Genomic DNA, 20,838 nt, shown 5'->3' on the forward strand with positions numbered 1-20,838 from the left:
TGGAAGCTGGAGATGACCTGTGTTAATTTTGAGATGTCCATTAGACTTCCAAGTGAATATGTCAAGGAGGATAGACAATGCTGGAGTTACTAAATATAGGGGGCATTTTGATGAGATCACATGAGTGAATATAGATGTAACATAAAAAACATACAAGGACTGAGCTTTAACTGCAGCATTAAGAGATCATGGAGAAGGGAAGGAATCAGCCAAAGACAGTGAAAAGGACCAGCCAATAAGGTAGCAGGAAAACAAGAATACAGTGTCTTGGAAGCAGAGTGAAGAACAAATTTCAATGACAGACTTATAAAAAAAAAGTCAAATGCTACTGACAGGTCAAGTAAGATAAAGACTAAGAATTGACCATTAGACAGCAATTGTTGGAATCCTTGGGGGGATGGGAGGACAGTTTTAGTGGAACAATAAAAACTCCAACTTGAGTGAATTTCAGAAGGATAAGGTAGGAGTTTGAGACTATCAGCATAGACAAATTTTGGGAATTTTGTTGTAAAGGATTCAAGCCACATTTCAGTATCATGGAATACAATATGAGAATATGGGTCCTTGAGATTTTACGAGCAGCAAAGCCTTTATAATAAAGCTCAAGAATCAAAAGGAGAAAGTAGGCTGAAATGAATACCTAAGAAAATGAAAGATGGATGCAATGTCTTTGGTATAATTTTAGCTGAATTTACTTAACAATGATATATTGCTTACTTTGTTCAAAGATTTGAACAAAAAGATTTGTAAGTAAAAATCTCAAAGATTTAAAGTACAATGTATTTAACATTCTCTTCTTCCAATCCTCAAAATTCACTTACGATTTTTCCCAACTTTTAAATGTACTCAAACATGAGCCAATTTTATCTTCTGTTTATACTATCCCAAGTGGTGTTGTCCAGGCCTATTACTTCAAGTATCTACAGAGGGCGCCAAAAAAATGTATACACATTTTAAGAAAGGAAAAAACTATTAAAATTATGCTGATGGTAACTACTTTGAGCACCTTTTGTAACTGCAGAAGTCAAACGTGACTTGTATTCATCTTTTGTTATTGGAATATATTATTACAATTTTAATAGTTTTTTCCTTTCTTAAAATGTGTATACATTTTTTTGGCACCCTCTGTATTTACTGATAATCTTTAATTACGTATCTTCTAGCTCCAACATTTAATATCTTAACATTAATATTTTAGCTTGATGGAATATGAAGTTTTCTTAGTATTTTAGCTTGCTGCATTTTCTACAATGTACATGAACTGCTTCTTTAGTAATGAAATGTTTAAAGATTTTTCAAAGCAAGTAATGATTCATGAAATTATGCTCCCATGGTTGGATAAAGAAGAGTGACAATTGACCACTGGATCTAGCAACATGGAAGTCACTGGTGTCCTTGACAAAATTCATTTTGTTGGAGTAGGGGGAGCGAAAGCTTACTGAAATATAATAGTTTGGCAGTTCCTCAAAATGTTAAACAGAGTTAGGATATGACATAGCAGTCACACTCTTAGAGTTAAAACCAAAAGAATTAAAACCATATGTCCATACAAAAACTTGTACCCAAACTTTCATAGTAACCTAACACCCTAGCAGCCCACAGTGTAAACAACCCAAATGTCCATAAATGGATAAAGTGTAGTATATCCATACAATGATATTATTCAGCAATTAAACAAACAAGTCACAAAATATTTTGAATGACTCATTCCATGCATATGAATTCCCACAACAGGCAAACCTATAGAGACAGAAAGTGGTTGGCAGGTCTGGGAGGAAGGAGGGTCTGGGGAGTGACTACTAATGTGTATGAGGTTTTCTGGGGGTGATGAAATGTCCTAAAATTAGAGCATGGTGGTGATGTATGCAAACTGTGCGTAATAATAATAATAAAAGACACTGAATTGTAATTTAAAAGGGTAAATTTTACATGAATTATCTCAATAAAGCTGTTACAAAAGAGAAAATGCAGTAGAATCTAGTTGATGAACAGTTTGTATTTGTTCGACTCGACTCCCTCTCAGCACTTTGTTTTCTATTCTGTTGCCAATGTACATATTTTATTTGACCTTACTTCCAGAGATTTGTTAATCATTTTTAAAATAACCTTTTCCTACTTCCCCTTCAATCCTATCCCCCCACCACTACCAAACTCTTCAAATGAAAAATAACCAGATAGAAACTGTTCGCAGGTTTTAAGAAAAACCACACTTTACAATTTTAAAAAAGTATTAAATGTGACCATTGTTCACATTTACTTTTCACACAGTCCAAGGTCACATATGTACATATTCAAAAAACAAGTAGTTTTTGCCTAGAAACAATAACATATCACATTAAGCAAACAATACAGTGTATAGCATGAATTCTAAAACTCATTTTGGATTATATGAAACTACTTTGTAAAAGTTACAAAACAAGTGTTCATAAGTCTCAAGAAATGTTTGAGTTTTAAAATAATGTTGCTATAATACATTTCATAAAATTAAAAAAATTACACTGGTGAGTAGAAGGTATCATTTCACAGGTAAAGACACTGAATGAGTACATATAAAAATCCATTGGCAAAGCTAAGTTTAGAGCTGATTTCTTCTCTTGGATTATTTAATTTGAATAGTATACAATACTTATCTATTGTTGAAATAACACCTGAGCAATTTAGCTAAAGATACAAACAATAACAAAAGTCCTGCACAAATATTCAAACTTGGGGAACTCTAGTTAAAATAACAGAAAAATAGAAAAATTTTCCTTCCAAAAACAGGTCTCTAGACAAAGATTCAGATACCCCATGTAGATTATTCAAGAGTCATATTGAATCAATCTTTTCTGTATTCCTTAAATAAAACTTTATAATCGACTGAAGAATAAACAAATTTCGTATTCAAAAACACTTTCAAAAGCATCTATAATTAACTTAATGCAAAAAATATGGTAAAAACACAACCAATTCACTGAAGTCTTCAAGTATAGCAACATTTTATTATTTTTGGTGCATCTTCTTCCGCATTTCTTCCAGGGCTGCTTCTTTCTCTCTCAGCATCTGCTTAAGTCTTCTTATTTTTTCATCTCGAATGGTTTCTTCTAACTCTGGTGGTGTCATGGGAAAAATATCTTCAGTATAATTTTTACTAAAGGACTGACTTTGTTCAAAATCTGCATTTGAACTCAATGTGCATTTTTCCTGGTTCTCCAGGGTACAGTGTCCTATCTCAGTTCTCTTTTCTTCTCTGGTTTTGTTGCAGCTTGTAAGAATGTTATGGTGTGATACATCTGAAGTTGGTAAAATACTGCTAATGAGTTGGGAACTGGTGACATTAGTTCCTCCATTTACAGCTATGTTATAAGCACTCTCAGTTTTCTTCTTTTTTGTGTGATCCATCTTCTTAATGTTTTTTGCTCTTCTTTTCTTATCAAAACCCTGTTGCAATGTTGAGTAAGATTCCAATAGAAAAACAAAGTATTACTGCCATATATAGATTGTGCTCTGAAATTTAACAAGTTTGCAGATACAAATATTTAGCAATTAAATTCAACTCAACAAAATATACTGAGAACAACTACAGCAAGAAAGTAATGCTTACCACTGTGTGGTACCAAAATGAATAGCAATGTCCAAAGATTTCCACTGAGAATAAATTGCTTAATTCACATTTTCCTGCTTATGTCAAGTATTAGAAGCTGTATTGATCTACCACCAAAAAATTACAGTCATTTATGAAGAGCCTGAGAATTAATTTGTTTCCTTTGTATGATAGGCACATATGAAACATTTTCATTGGGAAAGATTGACCAATCTCTGATCTGAAGTGCAGGATATTAAACAACATTATAATTGTATAAGTAGAATGACAGTACGCAAAGTTACAGGAATGCTTCTTTTCATCATTATTGACCATGTCGATTTCTTAAAATGTTTGTATTAAGGGTTAATACTGTAGTGAGTATCCTCATGCCTGTATTTTCTCTACACTTGGATTATTTATTTTAGATAGGGTCTTCAAAGTAGTATAACTAGTTAAAAAGCTATGGCTATTTTCTTATAATTTGATGATAAAAAAATAAATGGTAGGTGAATAAAAACACTTAACACAGTATCTTTAATTAACCGGGAATGCATTTTTATCTATGCATATGTGGTTCTTTTTAACACTATTTTGGTATACGTATATGTGTAAATTGGGTAACTATTATTCATATTGATACATAAAACTAAAAAACCAAATCAAGAAAATACATTCATGTCTCTCTGGAGTACCTACAAAGGACACTTTATAATCTATTACCTGTTTTCTGTCTTTCTCCTTCACTATAAACTCTGTGTCTTTTTCACTCTTCACCAAACTTCTAAAGGTATTAAAAGCTTCTCCAGAGCCCAAATGATCAGGAATCCGAGTAAGGCACACTCTCAAATCTTTAGTGAGACCAAATATCTTTTTAAATTCAGCATCAGTCTTCACAGATGATGCCTTAGTGTTTCTTCCTTGAGAATTTTTCTTGTCATTTCTTTCTTGAATAACTTTTTCTAATGTTGATGCCATCTCATTCTGGATCTGGAATTAGGAAAAGAAAACACACAAACAATACTGCCCATTACTTAAGCTATTTTATCAGACTAGCAACTAAGTGATTACCTCACCTTACTTAAAACATGCTTTAAAGTCCTAAATGGTTGGTTTGAATTATCCTTGCCTAACCACCCACACTCAAAAATCTGAACTAAGGACAAAATTAAAATGTTCCCCTGAAATTTCTCATTTATTTCACTTTCTTGCACTACAAAGGTAACAAGTACTCAATTCTCAAACAACTCAATACAGACAAAAAACAAGTTAAAAATAATCTATATGACATTAATTGGAAATTGTAGTCTTCTGGAAGTCTTCTGCCTTTAATCAATCTTATACCTAATCAGAATGCATCTCCTTACATCTCTGGAATTCAATAATTCTGTATGGAAAGGGGAGAAACGCTGACATTATTAAGTAGACCTCTAAGTGAGGAAAAGGTGGGTATAAGTATTTAGTGAGCACAGACACACATATCTTAAGTAGAACAGAAAGGTACCTAGTTGGCTATGTTGGATAATTGGATGAGTCAGAAAGAAGGGCTAAAAAAAAAGCTTGTCTCCCCCCAAAAAAATCCCAAAGATGTTGATAAATGCTATTTTCACAAATGACTTGAAAGCTTGGCCTTGTCCTACCCCTTCCACCATCTACCTAAAAAAATTGCCAGGTATCTACCTACCATCAGAAAACAAACAAAAACCCCCAATCTCCTATATGCACAATATTGACCACTAAAAGTAGCTATTAAATATATATGTATGTATACGTATGCATGTGTACAAATATGGGTATGCACATATACACACATAATTTTACTAAGCTTTTAATTCACATTATCGTTCTCCAACTCCTCTAAACGTTGTTGTGCGATTTTTGTTTGATTTTGTTTTAAAGATCTGGCATGCCAAATGATTCAAGACAAAGATATTGCCTGGACTCTCTCAATTATACTCCTCCTCAAACATTTCCTTCAGCTGAAAGCTCTGACTTAAGCATTCATGTGTGTATGGTATGTGTGTGATGGAGTGGAGGATGGGAGAGGAGGGGAGAAAGGTATTACAACTTTGAGAATTAAGAAAATTTTTCTATATAGAGAGATAAAAAGAACACCCTGACATGGGAAAATTACCTTTGGTTCTTGGTCTCTGAAAACACACTGTTGTGAAGTAACACTTGTTGCATCAACAGAGGAACTTATTTTCTCTATGCTCTGGATGACATTTCCTTTTCTGGGGGCATTTTGTCCTGTACTAAATCCATCTGGACAGTCTGCCTTTATGAATAAAGTCTTACTCTGTTTTAAGTAGTTAATAGATGGGTTCAGACTATGCGGGTTTGGGGTAGAAAGAGATGGTTTCTCCACATTTTTATTCTTCTCTGCCCTTAGATTGGCCATGGGAGCAAGCTGGGTATTTGAAAGTGATTTTGTCTCCATCTGGGAAGATTTATTTTTAGCCAAAACAAAATTTACAACCTCTCTGGATATTTCTGTGACTGCACTTGAACTCACTATCTGTGATAGATCTTTTCTTGGTGGAATATCAGGAGGAACAGAATTCTGTTTGTCAATTTGTGATGGCAAAACATCTGTCCCCTTTTTAGCCAAGAGATAGACTTTCCCATTAAACATAACCAAAGCATTATCTTTAATAGGCATACTTTTGGACTGCGTCCCACTATGACTGATGGTACTCAATGGCGCCATATTTATCGTATCTCCCAAATTTTTCTTATCTACAAAACTTTTTAAAATCATTGAAGCCACATTATTTGAAGACTTAACAGGAACAAGAGATGGAGTACAAGGCTGTAGAGTTTCTTGAAAAATCCATTTCACTGGAGCAGCTTGAGAATGCTGACCACCGTTTAATTGTGTCTCTTTAGCAACATTCATTGGCATTTGTGTGGTATTTAGTATCATTGGCTTTGCTATTTCTGTAGCAGGTTTTGGGTAAATATGTTGAAAGTTCTTGGTAACTACATTTTGCACTGTATTTACAGGAGAAACATAAATAACAGATGGTATTTGGGAGGCCTCAACTGTTCCTGAGGTACTTGTTGCAGCTGCAAGTATCTTTTGCTGAACTGAAGGAGGCAATGATGACGCTGGTACAGATTTCACTTCAGCATGGGCTGGAATCTGTAAATGATGCCCAGAAGGCAAAACTGAAGATTTCACAGTCATTGGAAGACTCTGGGTATTTACTAAAAAGCAAGATGAATCATTTTGTGTTGAGGAAGGAGAAACAGCAAATGTTTGCATGGTGAGTCCATCAATTTTCACACCATGACTCTGAACTTTAGAAACTGATGAGGTAAAATTTTCAGTTCCCACAGAAGTAACTCTAACTTTTTCTGCTGTATCTATTGTTCTTGTAAATAAATAGTTTGAAGAACTGGCTGGCTGAAAAATGGGCAATTGAACTGTTGATGCACTTGTGGAAGAGTTGGAAATCTGAGTCTGAAAAGTAACTTGAACTGGGCTTCCTGTATTCCCTTTCAAAGCATCAGACATGACTGAAGATTGAACTATCGGTATAAGATTTCCAGAGGCATTAGTAATTGGAAGTAATTGCAGAAGATTTTTTCCATCCGAGCCAATCGTCTGAACTACTTGGTACATGCAGCCTGAAACACTTAAAAGAACATGAGTAAATAAATACAACATACTACATGGTATATACATTTTATTTAAAAGCAAGTATTTGCAAATATTATTTTAAAACACATATATTTATAACATAATAAAAGTATATAATTTGTCACTTTGATTTTTCAAAGCGAAATATTGCAAAACAAAGATTTTGAAGGAGATAATCAAAGATATGGTCAGCTTTGATTTAGATCTCACATGATTAGGCAACAGGTATGAGATCTGAACATTTATTCCTGAACGTAGACGTTTCTAAGGTTTTACTCTATATAAAATCATGCCTACAAGAATATGCTCCTCCTAATCTATTAGTATCCTCCCTTCTCCTTCTCCTTGAATGATTTCCTCTTGTCTTCCTCCTTTACTCTTACTGACCAGGATTCTCATTTCACCTCTATTTCTCTTACTCTTTTCTCCCCTCCCACAATCTGTTGTCGTCTACCTACTGACAATGACTCACTCATAAGTTCTACAGTCAGCCATTCTTCTGCTAAAGGCATCTTTTACTGTGATACCTTAGTGTGCCAGATTTTTGGAGGTTAAACTGAGTTACCTGTGTAGGAACCATTTCCGTCTTTAATTTATTGATTATTTCAGCACATTTGAAGTTTGGTTCTAAATAGCCCTTAGTACAGCAATTACACATTAGTTCCAACTGCCTGTCAATTCATATATATATACATATACATGTATATACATACATATATACATGTATATACATATATATACATATATATATACATTTATATATATATATATATATATATATTAATAGCAACGCCATTTCTGCTGAACGGTTTTCAATGAATGTGAAACACACTGGATGTAATTTTTTAATAACCTAGTTAATTTTGATCCTGACACTTATGAGCTACGTCTTAGTACAGATTGTCTGATTCTTTAAAAATCCAATACATACCAATTTCTGTTTATATAATCAATTATTTCATTTCTTGAATTCAGGCACCTCAAGTTAATTATACCTAAAATCACCTTTCAGTTCCTGGAAAATATCAAGACTTCATGCGACTCAGGGCCATCACACATGTTATCTATGTAGAAATCTTCTCCCACCCACATAATTCAAGTCTCAGCATAAATTGTATTTCCAAAGAGACACATTCTCTGACCACCTTAACAGCTCTTGTCCTTTCTTCACAGTCTATATTACATCTGTTAATTTCCTCCATAGTACATATCACAAGTTGTCATCACGTATCAATCTGTTTGTTCACTTGTCTGTAGACTGTCTCTCATGCTACATTCTAGCAACATGAGTGCAGAGTCCATGTCCTATAAAACCAGTGTGCCCTCATATGACTAAGATCAAATGAAGAAAAAAATTTATGGGCAAAAAAATAATAGAATTCTCAAAAGTGTAAAGGTGTGTTTTATAGCCTATAGGTATTTTTAAAACCTCAGATATTAATAAACATCAAAGCAAAAAATTCTATACATCCTAGGAAGCAATGGAACTCAGTTTTACCTTTCTGCAATCCAAAATAACATAATTACAACCTTACAAATATTTAAAACAGCTTTCTGGTCATTTGATAGTACTTCAAAATGGTATATTTAATTGAAAAGATAATCTTTAAAGAAAAGCATGAACATAAAGAAAAATATGAATTCTTGCTTTCAGGGTCGAAGAGGAAAACCCACCTACCCACCTTCATTACCTCCCCACCCCCCAAAAAGCACTTAAAATCTCGACCAGAACCTATTTAACTTTAATTTATTAAACAAAAATTTACTGAGTGTCTGTTATGGTTCAGGCCAGGCTCAATTATGGAAAAAGTTTCCTTAAGTGCAGCCTGTGGGCCATATATGGCCTCCTCCCTGTTTTTGTGCAGTTCACAAGCTAAGAATGGTTTTTATATTTTAAATATCTTTTTTAAAAGTCTTAAGACTACTACTTTGTGATGCGTGAAAATTATGAGATTCAAATTTCAGGATCCATAAATAAAGTTTTATTAGTACGAAGTTGCACTCATTTTTTTATGTACTGTATAAGGCTGCTTTCATGCTACAACAGCAGAGTTGAGCAGTTACAGAGAGATCGTACCGCCCACAAAGCTATATTTACTATCTGACCCTTTACAGACAATGTTTGATTGACTCCAAGCTAATTCAACCCACAATCCCTAAAAAGAACTTAAACTATCTGGCACGTGAATATGTAAATAGGTAATTATCATTAAATGAGATAAACGATGTACTTGGAGGAATATAAAAATGCTTGCTCCGTTTTTAAAAAACATTGTCTTCCCAAGGCTTCCTAGATATAACATTCTCCTACCTCTGTAGTGACTCCTCACTTTCCTTTGCCAACTCATCCTCTTTGAATGAACCTTCAAATGCTGAAATTCACCAAAGCTTAGACTGAACTCTTCTCTTCCTACTCTGTACACTTTCCCTAGATGATTTCCTTTAAATGCATGACTTCAATTTAATTACCATTTATATATCAACAATTCAAATATTTATATCTTAGTTCTTTCAAACTTCAGGCTTATATATCCAACTTTCCTCATGACATTTCCATTCAGAATCTCAAACGCACCTAAAATTCAACATGGCCTTTTTCAGTGTTTTCCCCCCCTTTTGGTAAATGGCATCCCACTTATCTTAGTCTAAGTCAGAAGAAGTAATTCCTTCTTTCTTACCATCTGTATTCAATCTATCCCAAAATCCTGTTGATATCATCTCCTAAATTTCCCTTGATCTGTTCATTTCTTTCCAAATTAACTGTCTCCACTCTGGTACAATGAAACATCGCCTCTGGTTTAGACTACTTTAGTAGCTCGGAAACTGGCTTTTGCTTCAGTCATATCTTCTCCCCTTCAAGTTGGCACCCTAAAGCTGGCCCTTCCCTGCTTAAAGCTTTCAGCAGCTTCCCATTTTCTTTGAGCAGTAGAAAGAAAACAAGATTTTGATGCAATGGAAGCCAAAGGAGGAGTTGCAAGAAAATTGGGGAATTCTATTAAAAGTTTCTGAGAGGCCAAGTAGGCTGCAGATTAAAAATGCTCACTGGGGCACAGCCGGGTGGCTCAGTTGGTTAGATCCCCACATGGGCCAGTGAGCTGCGCCCTCCACAACTAGATTGAAGACAACGAGCTGTCACTGAGCTTCTGGAGGGGCAGCCGGATGGCTCAGTTGGTTAGAGCACAAGCTCTCAACAAGGTTGCCAGTTCAATTCCCACATGGCATGGTGGGCTGCACCCCCTACAACTAAAGACTGAAAAACGGCAACTGGACTTGGAGCTGATGGGCCATGGAGAAACAACACACTATTCTCCAATATTCCCCAATAAAAAATTTTTTTCAAAACTGCACACTGGGATGAATCGCATGAGGGTCAGTAATGGCTTTAAAGAGCAGTTTGGTGGGGAAACGTGTGAATATGAAGAAAGCATATGAAAATGGCAAGTATAGACAACTCTTTTATGAACTTTGTAAAGAAGAGAAAGACTGGTTAAGTAGCTGGAGGCAAAACATGGGATCAAGGAAGAGGTCTTATCCTTTTTTTAAAGCTTAGATGAACCAGAGCATATGTAAATGCTCATGTGAGTTGTCAAGAGCAAGAGACTGGCAAGGAACGCGGCTAATTACATGCAAGGTTTGATGAGGAGGTAGGATATGAGAACCAGAAGACAGGTGGAAGGATTGAACCTTAACAGGAGCAGGAGAAACAAACATCTCCTTCCACTGGAACTGGAAGAGAGGTTAAGTGCATTTGCAGGTAGGTTTATAGCTTTGGTGTTGTAAGATTGAGGTAACTCTGATTTAACTGCTTTTATTTTCTCTATGAAAAAGATGACATCATCTGCTACGAATAAGAGCAAAAACAGGAAGAGATTTGAACAGTCTTTGTGCAAGAATAAGATGATCTCAGAAAACAGTCACTGGGCACTGCTGATGGCCCAGTGAGACAGGTGGTGATTATGAATTGATAGTAATACCAGTCTGCTCTTCTGAGATTTTCCTTGTTTTCACCAGGTATAGGCAAAAAGAAAGAAAGCAAATCACTGGGTTTATCCAGGGTTGCGGAGGCTTCAGAAAAAGGGTACAAGAAAAATCAAAAAGGAGCAAAAGAATTTAGGGTATTGATAAAATTAAAATGATGAAACAGAATCTAAACTGGATGGGGAAAAAATGAGAACATGAAAGCCTAAAATATAAGGAGAAAATAAAAGGATTATTGGACTGAAGGCCCAGATAAAGTTAAAGTTATCAGAATGGGAATATGAATACTTCAAGAAGTAAGCTAGAAATATAGGAACTGGTAATTAGAAAGCCTGAATCAAGAATTTTGTAGATGCAGCAATTTCATCTGATAACAATAACTACAGAAGTGGATGCCTGGCACTAGAACGGAGAATAAGATCCCTGGAGAAAAAAATATTTGTACTGAAAGACCAGGTGACAAAGAGATTATCCACATAGATGCTAAAGTCATGTAGGATCAAAGAGAAGACTGTGATCTAGGTGCTAAGTTTAGTGACGGTGGTTGAAGATGGAGTTAAAGAACTGCAATTAAAACCATCTACCAACTTCCTATCACCGATATGCCAGAAAGTTGTCTCGAAGCCTTGTTCTGGAGGCCTCTTTTCTTTCCCATTATTCTATAACTCATTCTCCAATATCACCAAATGTGTCTTGCAAGTTAAATCTGTCTTTATCCTCATTTTCTAGGTGCTCTCTGCTGAAATTGACACTGCTACAGTAGCTAATTATCCCTCCATCTTGAACCTCTTCCTATCATGAGTCCCACTGAGCACAATTTGCTTCGTCTTATTTAATGTTTCCTTTCTTATTCATTTTCCGCATTTTAAGCATTAAACTATGACTATTCTCCAAAGCAGTTCTTGACCCTATTTCTCATTCAAGACATTCTTCTTTAAAGACTGAACCAATTTTCACCACTTCAACTATTTGAACTATTTCCTTTGCGATGAGGACTCTCAGTTACATCCTTTTATTCCTATCCCCTAATATTGACCTTAGTTCCATATTTGTGATGTCTTACCAAACATTTTCACCTTACTTAACCATCAATTTAAAGTTAAAAATACACTCTACTGAAAACTACTACTCTATCCTACCATCCAGTCATGTGTTAGCATTACTATTTTCTAAGCCACTTAGGTTTGAAATCACCTAGTTATCTCCAATTTATCTTTATCACCCTTCTTGTTCACTTTTGATTCACCCACAGCACCTTGTACAGATGCTTACAAAGGGTAAACAGTCAATAAATGTAATCTCAATGAATCACCAAGTCTATAATTTTTTTCTCTTTTACAGCTCTTATTCATCTTCTTTATTCACCATTGCCACTTCCACTACCTAGAGCAGACCTGCACCACCTTGTTTCTAGTCCTTATTCTCTTATCCCTGTTTTTCGCTCTGACGTTTGAACTAGTTTTTTTTCTGACTATAGACACTATTAATATGTACCTCTGGCAGATTAAAATCATTTTTATCCTGTTTCCTCCTTGCTCAAAGTTTTATAATGCACCATTGGCAATTCAGCTTGATATGACAATCATCTACAATTTAGTCCCAACCAATCTCTACAAAACAGTACCACCTATAACTTCTCAACATAAAATCCCTGGTCTTATCAAAGAGGTCTCTTTGCTTTTCTGGATTATCTCATGCACATTATTTATTCTAAATATTCTTCAAGTTATGTTTTTCTTCTCCAACAATTTAAAATGTAGTTATAAATTGAGGATCAATTCCATCTTCTCCATGAAATATCTGGTAGTCACTCAAATTCACATTAATTTCTTCCACTTGGAATCCCTAAAGTACTTACATTGGTGCCACTAATGCTAGGAGTTATATAATGCCTTCAATACTGCCTTTGCTCTATTAGCTAATTTTAAAAAAATGAATAAAGTATTTGTTTCATCAGTAAACTCCTTAGGGTCAGAGACTACATCATTTATTTTGTAATTGTTCTTCCAATACCAAGCACAGTAGGACCGCAAAAAACACATATATTTTATACATAAATAGTATGTAATATATATACTACATACAATAGATATAATACACACACACACACACACACACACACACACACACACGGTGCCAAAAAAGCATATACACATTTTAAGAAAGGGAAAAACGATTAAAATTGTAATAATATAAACCAATAACAAAAGATGAATACAAATCACATTTGACTTCTGCAATTACAAGAGGTGCTCAAAGTGGTTACTGTCAGCGTCCAGACGCTTCTGATTACGGGGAACTACTGCTTGAGCAACGCTGACCAAAGGGTCCACTTGTATACATTACGTATACTTGTATATATAATGCAGCTCTTTTGACTCTCCATTTCAAGTGAACTGTCTCAATACCATTCACTGCTTAGTCTCATTTGGTTTATTTGTGTACTTCATTCACCAGTAACATTTAGCTAACATATTTGAAGCTTCAATACAGCAGAACCCATGTTTTTATAACTATGTCCATAGGGGCAAGCATTTTTTAACTGACATGGGATTCAAACAAATCACACAGGCTTCTGATACTTCGTTCACATACTTCATTATATGGTCTATTTCTGCTTTACAAAAAACATTTGTGAATATCACACAAACTATTTTCAAATCTAATCAATGATTTTCTTCTTTTCTACTCCACTCCCCTCCAAAAAGGGAAGGAAAATACAGCTTCTATGCCAGAATATCAGTAGAGTCACTTAATCTACCAGAGACCATAAATTCCTTAAGGATAGGTTATCTTAGTCATAATACATCCTCTACACTTAACAGAGCAATTGGCACATTGTAGACAATGTTAGCTAATTGAATTCTACAAGCCATGACTTTTTAAAAAATCCATGATTTCCTAGTAACAAATGAAATGAGTTCTAAAAAACCGAAATGCAAATGTTAAGGAGAGAAGTCACAAATCAGGTGAAGTTCACACTTCTTCAACCAATATATATATTTTTTCAGATCTAGAAGTGACTTTCCATTTAAGAGATTAACTAAAAACCCTATAAAGATTCTGTTTTCTTAAAGATCACATTCTGCTTCCTAATGTTAGAACTAAAACTAGAACCAGATTCTGCATCCCATGCTCTGGTTTGGTCACTTAAAAAGAATCATCAACATGCTAATTACTTTAAACCAGCTGGTGATTGAACTGAGAAGTACACTGGAAAAATAATACAGTCTGAGACTTTAAAAGAGAAAACAGGATTAGAAAGATTACCGGATTCTAATCTTGGCTCTTCTAAATTATTATTAGTTGATTGACTTTGGTAAATTTACTAACTTCTTGGAATATCTGTTTCTTTATTTGTAAAATGGAGGCAATAAGGAAGGCTTGCTATGAAAAGTAAATAAAAGAACTGGCTGGGATTATGATAAACTTTCAATATATGCTAGTTATGACCTTCCATTAAAACATATAGTTGGTGTCCAAGAATAAGTAAATGAATTAGGTAGTCTTCTGAATATATGAGAACTTTAACAAAAGGTATATTAAATATATTTATAAGTTCTGACATTTTTTACTATTCTAATATTGATATGAAACATCCACATATTAGAAATGGAATAAAAATTTTGCAGGCTAATGAACATTTTGTAGCTATTTTTGAAAATATTTTTTTTTCCAACTGCTACGAGACCTTTTTCCATTTTACTACCTATGATTTCACATTATGTACTTATACAATATACATAAGGACATAATGTAATACACACCATATAATATTATATACACAATAATGTTATTATAAATGTCATTAATCTAATCTTAATAATAGCCCAGCAATGTGGTATTGCCATTCCTATTTTATACTTGAGAAAATAAGAGGTTTAGAAACATTAAGTAACTTATTCAGTATTACATGGTCTCTTGGGCAATCCAACCCATTTTCTTTTTTTCAGTTTTATTTTTCCCATCCATTTTCTTGTATTTACTTTGGCATAATCCCAAATAACAGGGTCCAAAAATTCAATTGCATAAACAGAGATTAATGAAATGTCATAGATTTCAGTTAGCCTACATTGTATGTCTGTCTGTCTCTCTCTCACAAATACACACACACACACTCACACACACACACACACAAAACCACAAAAGTAAACTAATAACACATGGCACAAAACTAAATGCACACTGAACTGACAATGAAACATTATCTTTCTAACCAAACCAAGTCCCTTGCTAAGGATACTCATTTTAGCTCTCCATTTTAGAACAGAGGATTAAGAGCGGATAAAAGCCAATTGACAATCATATGACATCCTAATTCTTATTACTGTGGGAATGTATTATCACAGGCTTCTAGTATAATACCTCTTAGCTGATGATTCACAAGACTCTATTTTCAGCTCTGACCCTGCCTGAATTTCAGATTCAAATATCTCTCTGATGGCTTTCTTGGTGTGTTCTTCATCTCTATTAGTTTACCAGTATCTACCATCATAATTGATCCCCTTTTCTTTATACCAATTCACTGACAAGGTCTGCATATTTTCCCTTCTGTTCTTTGAATCAGCCCTTACTTTGCATCAGTTAGTTCAGCTCTGAAACGACTGATCATTATATGCCTGATCCTCACTCTCGAATCCACACTACCATCAGTTATCTATGACAGGTGACCATGACAGTCCAATCCTCTGCTCTCCATTAGATGAAATCTAATCTCCGTAGCAAGGTAAACCCAACCCTTAAGTTCTATTTATCTACCTTGTAGCACAGAATCAAACAAGAAACACCAATTGTTAGTAATAAGCCATACTGGTGCTGTATTTACTGATTTTCTCTGCCTGGCCATAGCCTGCATTCCTCTTTAATTGGCGAGTTGACATTTATATTCCCCAACTCAGCTGCTCAATAAATCTTTCCTACAATATCCCTTCTCTATGCCCTCACAGCATTCTATGCACAATGCTATAAAAAAAAATGTATCACATCATCTCCCCCCAGACTGTATAGTTTTTCATGGGCATGGCCATATCCTATTCTTTAGTAGGTCTCTCCATTTAGCACCATCTATCACAGAGTAGGCACTCACTGAATGTTTTTTAACCAATGTTTGGGCTATACTGATAATAAGTGGTAGACTAGAATATGAACCTAGGTCTCTGTACTCCAAAGCTTATCTTCTTTCCACTATACCATTCTGATTCCTGCTTTGCTCTTTGCTAATAAAGCCCAAATCTAAATAAACTTAATGCCTTCCATCACAAATATCTTACAGATTTTCCTTTGTACTATACAATTAAATTTGGGTTTTACATTTTATGCCCTAATGAATGAGAAATACTTTAAACAATAAACTTTCTATATCACATGACTAAAAACTTTTTATAAAAGGAAAGCAGCACCTCAAGAAAAATTCAAGTATCTATAGAAAATAAGAAAATCATAGTCATTTTGTTCATGAAGAAAATGAATGATTTAGTACCATCAAAAATATCACAAGAAAATTAAGTTTCCAATAAAGAGCTGAAATTAACCAAATGACTTACAAAATTCTATTTGGATGTCATGCAGATTGTTACTTACAAAACAGAATGAAATCGAATATGCAACCAATACCCCAAATAAGTGATTTGAAGAAATAAATGCGTTTGAAGATGAAAACAATGCATAAATCAAGGAGTTAATAAACTCTAAATGACTTGTGAATGTAATCAAAACTTAATTCAATTAATGTTTTAAAAATGCCAAATATAGATAGACAAAGGATTAGAAACTGGATAAGAGTTAAAGTACACAATAAATGAAAACTTAAAAGTTCTTACTCTATCTTATTTCTGATATGAAAAACAAATACAATCCTAAAACAAACTGTGTTAAGTTACGGTAAGTCAGATGTCATCAGTATCTAGGTATTAAAAGAAGGTAGAAATAAACAATCATTTAAAAACAATACTACTTTTGCATATCTATACACATCACTATCTCTGCCTATCTCCACAACTTCCAGCAAAAATAAACCAACAAACAACATACTGTACACAAAAGCTGGCTTTTTGGATGATTTGAAATACAATAGTTCTTTCTTGGCAGTTCTTCAATACTGTTTTAGCTCACGAGCATTTAGTTTCATTTTCAGAATATTATGCATGCTTTTTTCAAGTCTTTATTATAATGAGGTTTTTTATCTACTTGTAGTTAAAGGAGACCCATTTCCTGGGCCAAAATTTGTACAGAAGTTGTATTCTTATAACAACAGCAACAACAAAATAGTACTCTTCTATTTTTCCTAAATATTTCACCTAAATTCACTTTTAATCTTTAAAATATCTCTAAGGGGTCTTATTTACAGAACGGAAACCTAGGTCCTTAACCTCACAAATGGTAACTAGCAAAGCTATGATTAAACCTAGGCACCCCATTTTCTTCATAAAATCTCTTCCATGAAATTTAATCTCAAATTCCATGCTTTCTTCTTCACATTTTTCTTCTGCAGAGACCCATTACCATTTTTCTCATTACTTATTATACATCCACTAACCATGGAGCGTAACAACTTAAAATATTCTACCATAGCTAATAGTTTTGTTCGTTTCATTTCGTCGATTAATATAAGCTTTAAAAAAAAAACTGAGTTAGTGATAAACTAGTTTCTAAATTTACAAATAGGTATGTCTGTCTAAGAAATACTGGAATCTCCCCGTGTCATATCTAGTTCATTTATAGTTCATCCAATTAGAAATGGCATTCGCATTACCTGCTTCAAATAGGCTGCTCTAAAGAATTAATTTTACATGAGAACTCCTCTATTTTTACTCTTCTTTCTCTGCATATAAAGCTGTTACTTGAAATTTAAAAATAATCTATTCCCTTATTCTAGAGCAATTTTTCAGTTTCTAAATGCATGTACTCTCATCCATTACACAAAAATATATCCTTTCCTTCTCACTCTCTTATAGCAATTTTCACAGAAGGTCCAGCGCCACCTGGGTTGCACTTGCTAATCCGCGCGGACTGCTGCGTGTTTTTCCTGCGACTGCGCGAGAACCTTCCAGAAGGTTTTGGTCACACAGGGGCGTCGGCCATGTTGATTGTCCTCTCCCGTGGAGCTCTATTCTGTCTGCCTTTGAAATTGGAGACGCTGGAGTCCCGCGGAGCCAGGGCGGAGGCTGACTGACTGCGTCAGGCTCTGGAGGATTTACATTTCCAAGAGGGATGGGCTCTAAGTGCCAAAGTGACGAACATTTCCTTGGGGGTAGTTCACCGTAGGGGGGCGGGGGGGGGCAAACTCATCTCAATTTTAAAGTCAGGAAATGAGGGCCGACTCGACATCCTGCTAAGAAATGGGTGTGTCGAGAAGGATTGGAAACCTGTACTTACCAATGCGAGGCGTTGCCTGACTTTTCCTCTGCGGCTTTCAGGAAGACCCCCTGTAGGTTATTGGGCATTTTAGAGGGGTGGAAGGGGCCAGCACATCCAGGAAAGTGGGCAGTGTGGGGCCGGGGTCCTCCAAGGGGCGAGAACCAGAGCAGGGAATGTTGGGCTGGAGTTACTCCGGAACAACTCTGGAGTTCGACGCCGAAAAGAGGGCGACGACGAGCTCTCTAGAGGGCGGATCCCTAAGCTTCGGAGGGAGGCGGTGCGGCCACCGGAAACCGGAAGAATGGGACGGCGCCGGCTGAGCGCTGCACTCTGAGAGAAACGGCCGAGTCTCCGCCCCGCAGAGCCACGACGACGCTCCACAGCCACTCAGAGTCGGCGCTGGAGGCGTGGCCTTAATGGCGCCGCCCCCAGCAGAGCTGAGTTCTGGGTTGAGACCGCGCCCACTGAAGCCGCTAGCCGGAGCACAGCTCAGCCCGCGGCTTCCGGAGTCGTCACATCCTGTTGCCAACGTGACTGGCTTGCAAAGGCCCCGCCTTTATGACGCAATCCAATCGCAAGTGAGGTTTGCTAGCTCTTCTTCCGGATCAAGTCACGAATCCGCAAAAGAAAATTCTCCAGATACCTACGCAAAATAAAATGTTTCCGGGGTCAATTGGAACTTTTCTGCTTTGTGTTCGCCGCTGCTGTCATTTTACCGGTCCTGGCAATGCTTTAAAAGACATCAGAGGGCTCTTTTGCCGTCGTTATGCACTCGTTGGCGTGAGAAAAATTTAAATGCCTGCCAGCAACCAGCACCGTATTATTGCTACTTCCGGAGGATTTCTCAGTTAGTCCCTCGCTCCTGAAGCTTTGCTCCTGGTCTTAACCTAACCTCTCTCTCCACCCCACGCTCATGCCTTGGTCAGAATTATTATTTATTGTCATATAATGAATTCGTTCATTCTCTAAAAGTTTCAATTCCCATGCAGACTTTTTTGGGGCATCTTGATTTGGAGCTCCAGAGGAAAGCTTTTCAGAAATCTCTTGATTCCTGCTACTAAGTCACTTAACCGAGAAACAGGTTCGGTGTCTGGCGTAAGGGGTAGACCTTCTAGTTCAGCTAGGGCTACAAGGAAGCTGCGGGATGAATGGTTTAGAAGATCCAGTTTTAGCAGGTATAGACAATACCTATTTTAACATGATCCATGTTGTTGAAGAGACTGCCATGAGGTAGCCAATTTTAAGGTTTATGTAGGTCTTTTAAAAATGCTGGCTACTCATTCCCCTAACTCCGTAATAAGCTGATACTGCTTAAAGAACTTAATGTCCCGACACAGTAACAGAAAGCAATACTTTCTAATTACTCTTCACTCTTTGTGAAGGGTTAATTTCAACGACTTAGAATCCTGTATGTAAAACTGGCATTTATCGTTCAATCAAATATCTCCTATACTAAAGAAAGGGCAGGGTAGTGAGGCCCTAATACTGCCTTAGTTTTGGTCTTTCTCCGATCTGTGAAAGCAAAATTACTTGGAACAAGTTTCCCGTTCTTGCTTGTTCCACTTTCTCACACTTTATTTCTTACCTTTTGCAGTCTGGTTTCTCTTTATAGCCATCACTACTTCCTATTATGGAAACTGATGGACACCAGTTGGGTTCCCAGGGAAGCAGACGCTTGCAATGCACTTTGATATGCAGGAAGTTTATTAGGGATCAGTATCTGTGGAAGGGAAAGAAAGGAAGCAACATTGGGCAGAGGGGGAAGTTAATTTGTGATAGCCAATCTCAACAAATGTCTTGGCCTGTCCCACATTCCTGAAACAGATTAACTTTCAGAGTTTTCCCCAGTTAGGATGCAGGGTTCGCCAAGGAAGGGTGTAGGACCTTAGGTAAGGAGGAGCTCTAGCCACGGCAATTACTCAAGAAGGCTGATAACTGAGGCATGTCTGCTGGCAGCTCTCCGCAGTTGACGGAATAAGACCTTCACTCCTCAAGGGAGGTCAGGGAAATGCATCACAGCATCCACTGTACTCATTAAACCACTCATTCTGCTATTGCAATTGATGCTGTTTATCTCACATTTGTTCAGATTTTTACACAGCAGCACTATTAATTATCTCTTCACTCTTGATGCTGTTGGCAATATACTTGCTTGGTTTTCCTCCTACCCTTTTGTCTATGCCTCAGTCTCTTTTGAAGGTTTATCTCTCCCTTCTCAGACACTAAATCAGAGAGGTCCTTCAATCTTGGTCATTGATCCTCTTATTTTCTTTAACTTTCCTGTTTTCTCAAGTGA

The 20,838-nt window shown here is 36.0% G+C and overlaps 1 protein-coding gene across 3 annotated transcripts; it reads right to left on the bottom strand.

Moving 5' to 3' along the window:
* Positions 1-1,908: 1,908 nt before the first annotated feature.
* Positions 1,909-18,845, bottom strand: LRIF1 (ligand dependent nuclear receptor interacting factor 1). Of its 3 annotated transcripts, none has more exons than XM_019730457.2 (4): positions 18,561-18,845; positions 5,697-7,203; positions 4,286-4,552; positions 1,909-3,420 (listed from the first exon to the last, which is right to left on the bottom strand). In XM_019730457.2, exons 1-4 carry the CDS (start codon positions 18,626-18,628, stop codon positions 2,983-2,985), a joined length of 2,280 nt encoding a protein of 759 aa, XP_019586016.2. In that variant the 5' UTR covers positions 18,629-18,845; the 3' UTR covers positions 1,909-2,982. The 3 variants fall into 3 exon arrangements, with proteins under 3 accessions (XP_019586016.2, XP_019586017.2, XP_019586018.1); XM_019730458.2 differs by having other exon boundaries at positions 2,845-3,420; positions 5,697-7,195; positions 18,561-18,783; XM_019730459.2 differs by lacking the exon at positions 5,697-7,203 and having other exon boundaries at positions 2,845-3,420; positions 18,561-18,699.
* Positions 18,846-20,838: the final 1,993 nt, after the last annotated feature.

The sequence above is a fragment of the Rhinolophus sinicus genome, linkage group LG14 (genome assembly GCF_036562045.2).
Source record: "Rhinolophus sinicus isolate RSC01 linkage group LG14, ASM3656204v1, whole genome shotgun sequence".
Taxonomy (NCBI): domain Eukaryota; kingdom Metazoa; phylum Chordata; class Mammalia; order Chiroptera; family Rhinolophidae; genus Rhinolophus; species Rhinolophus sinicus.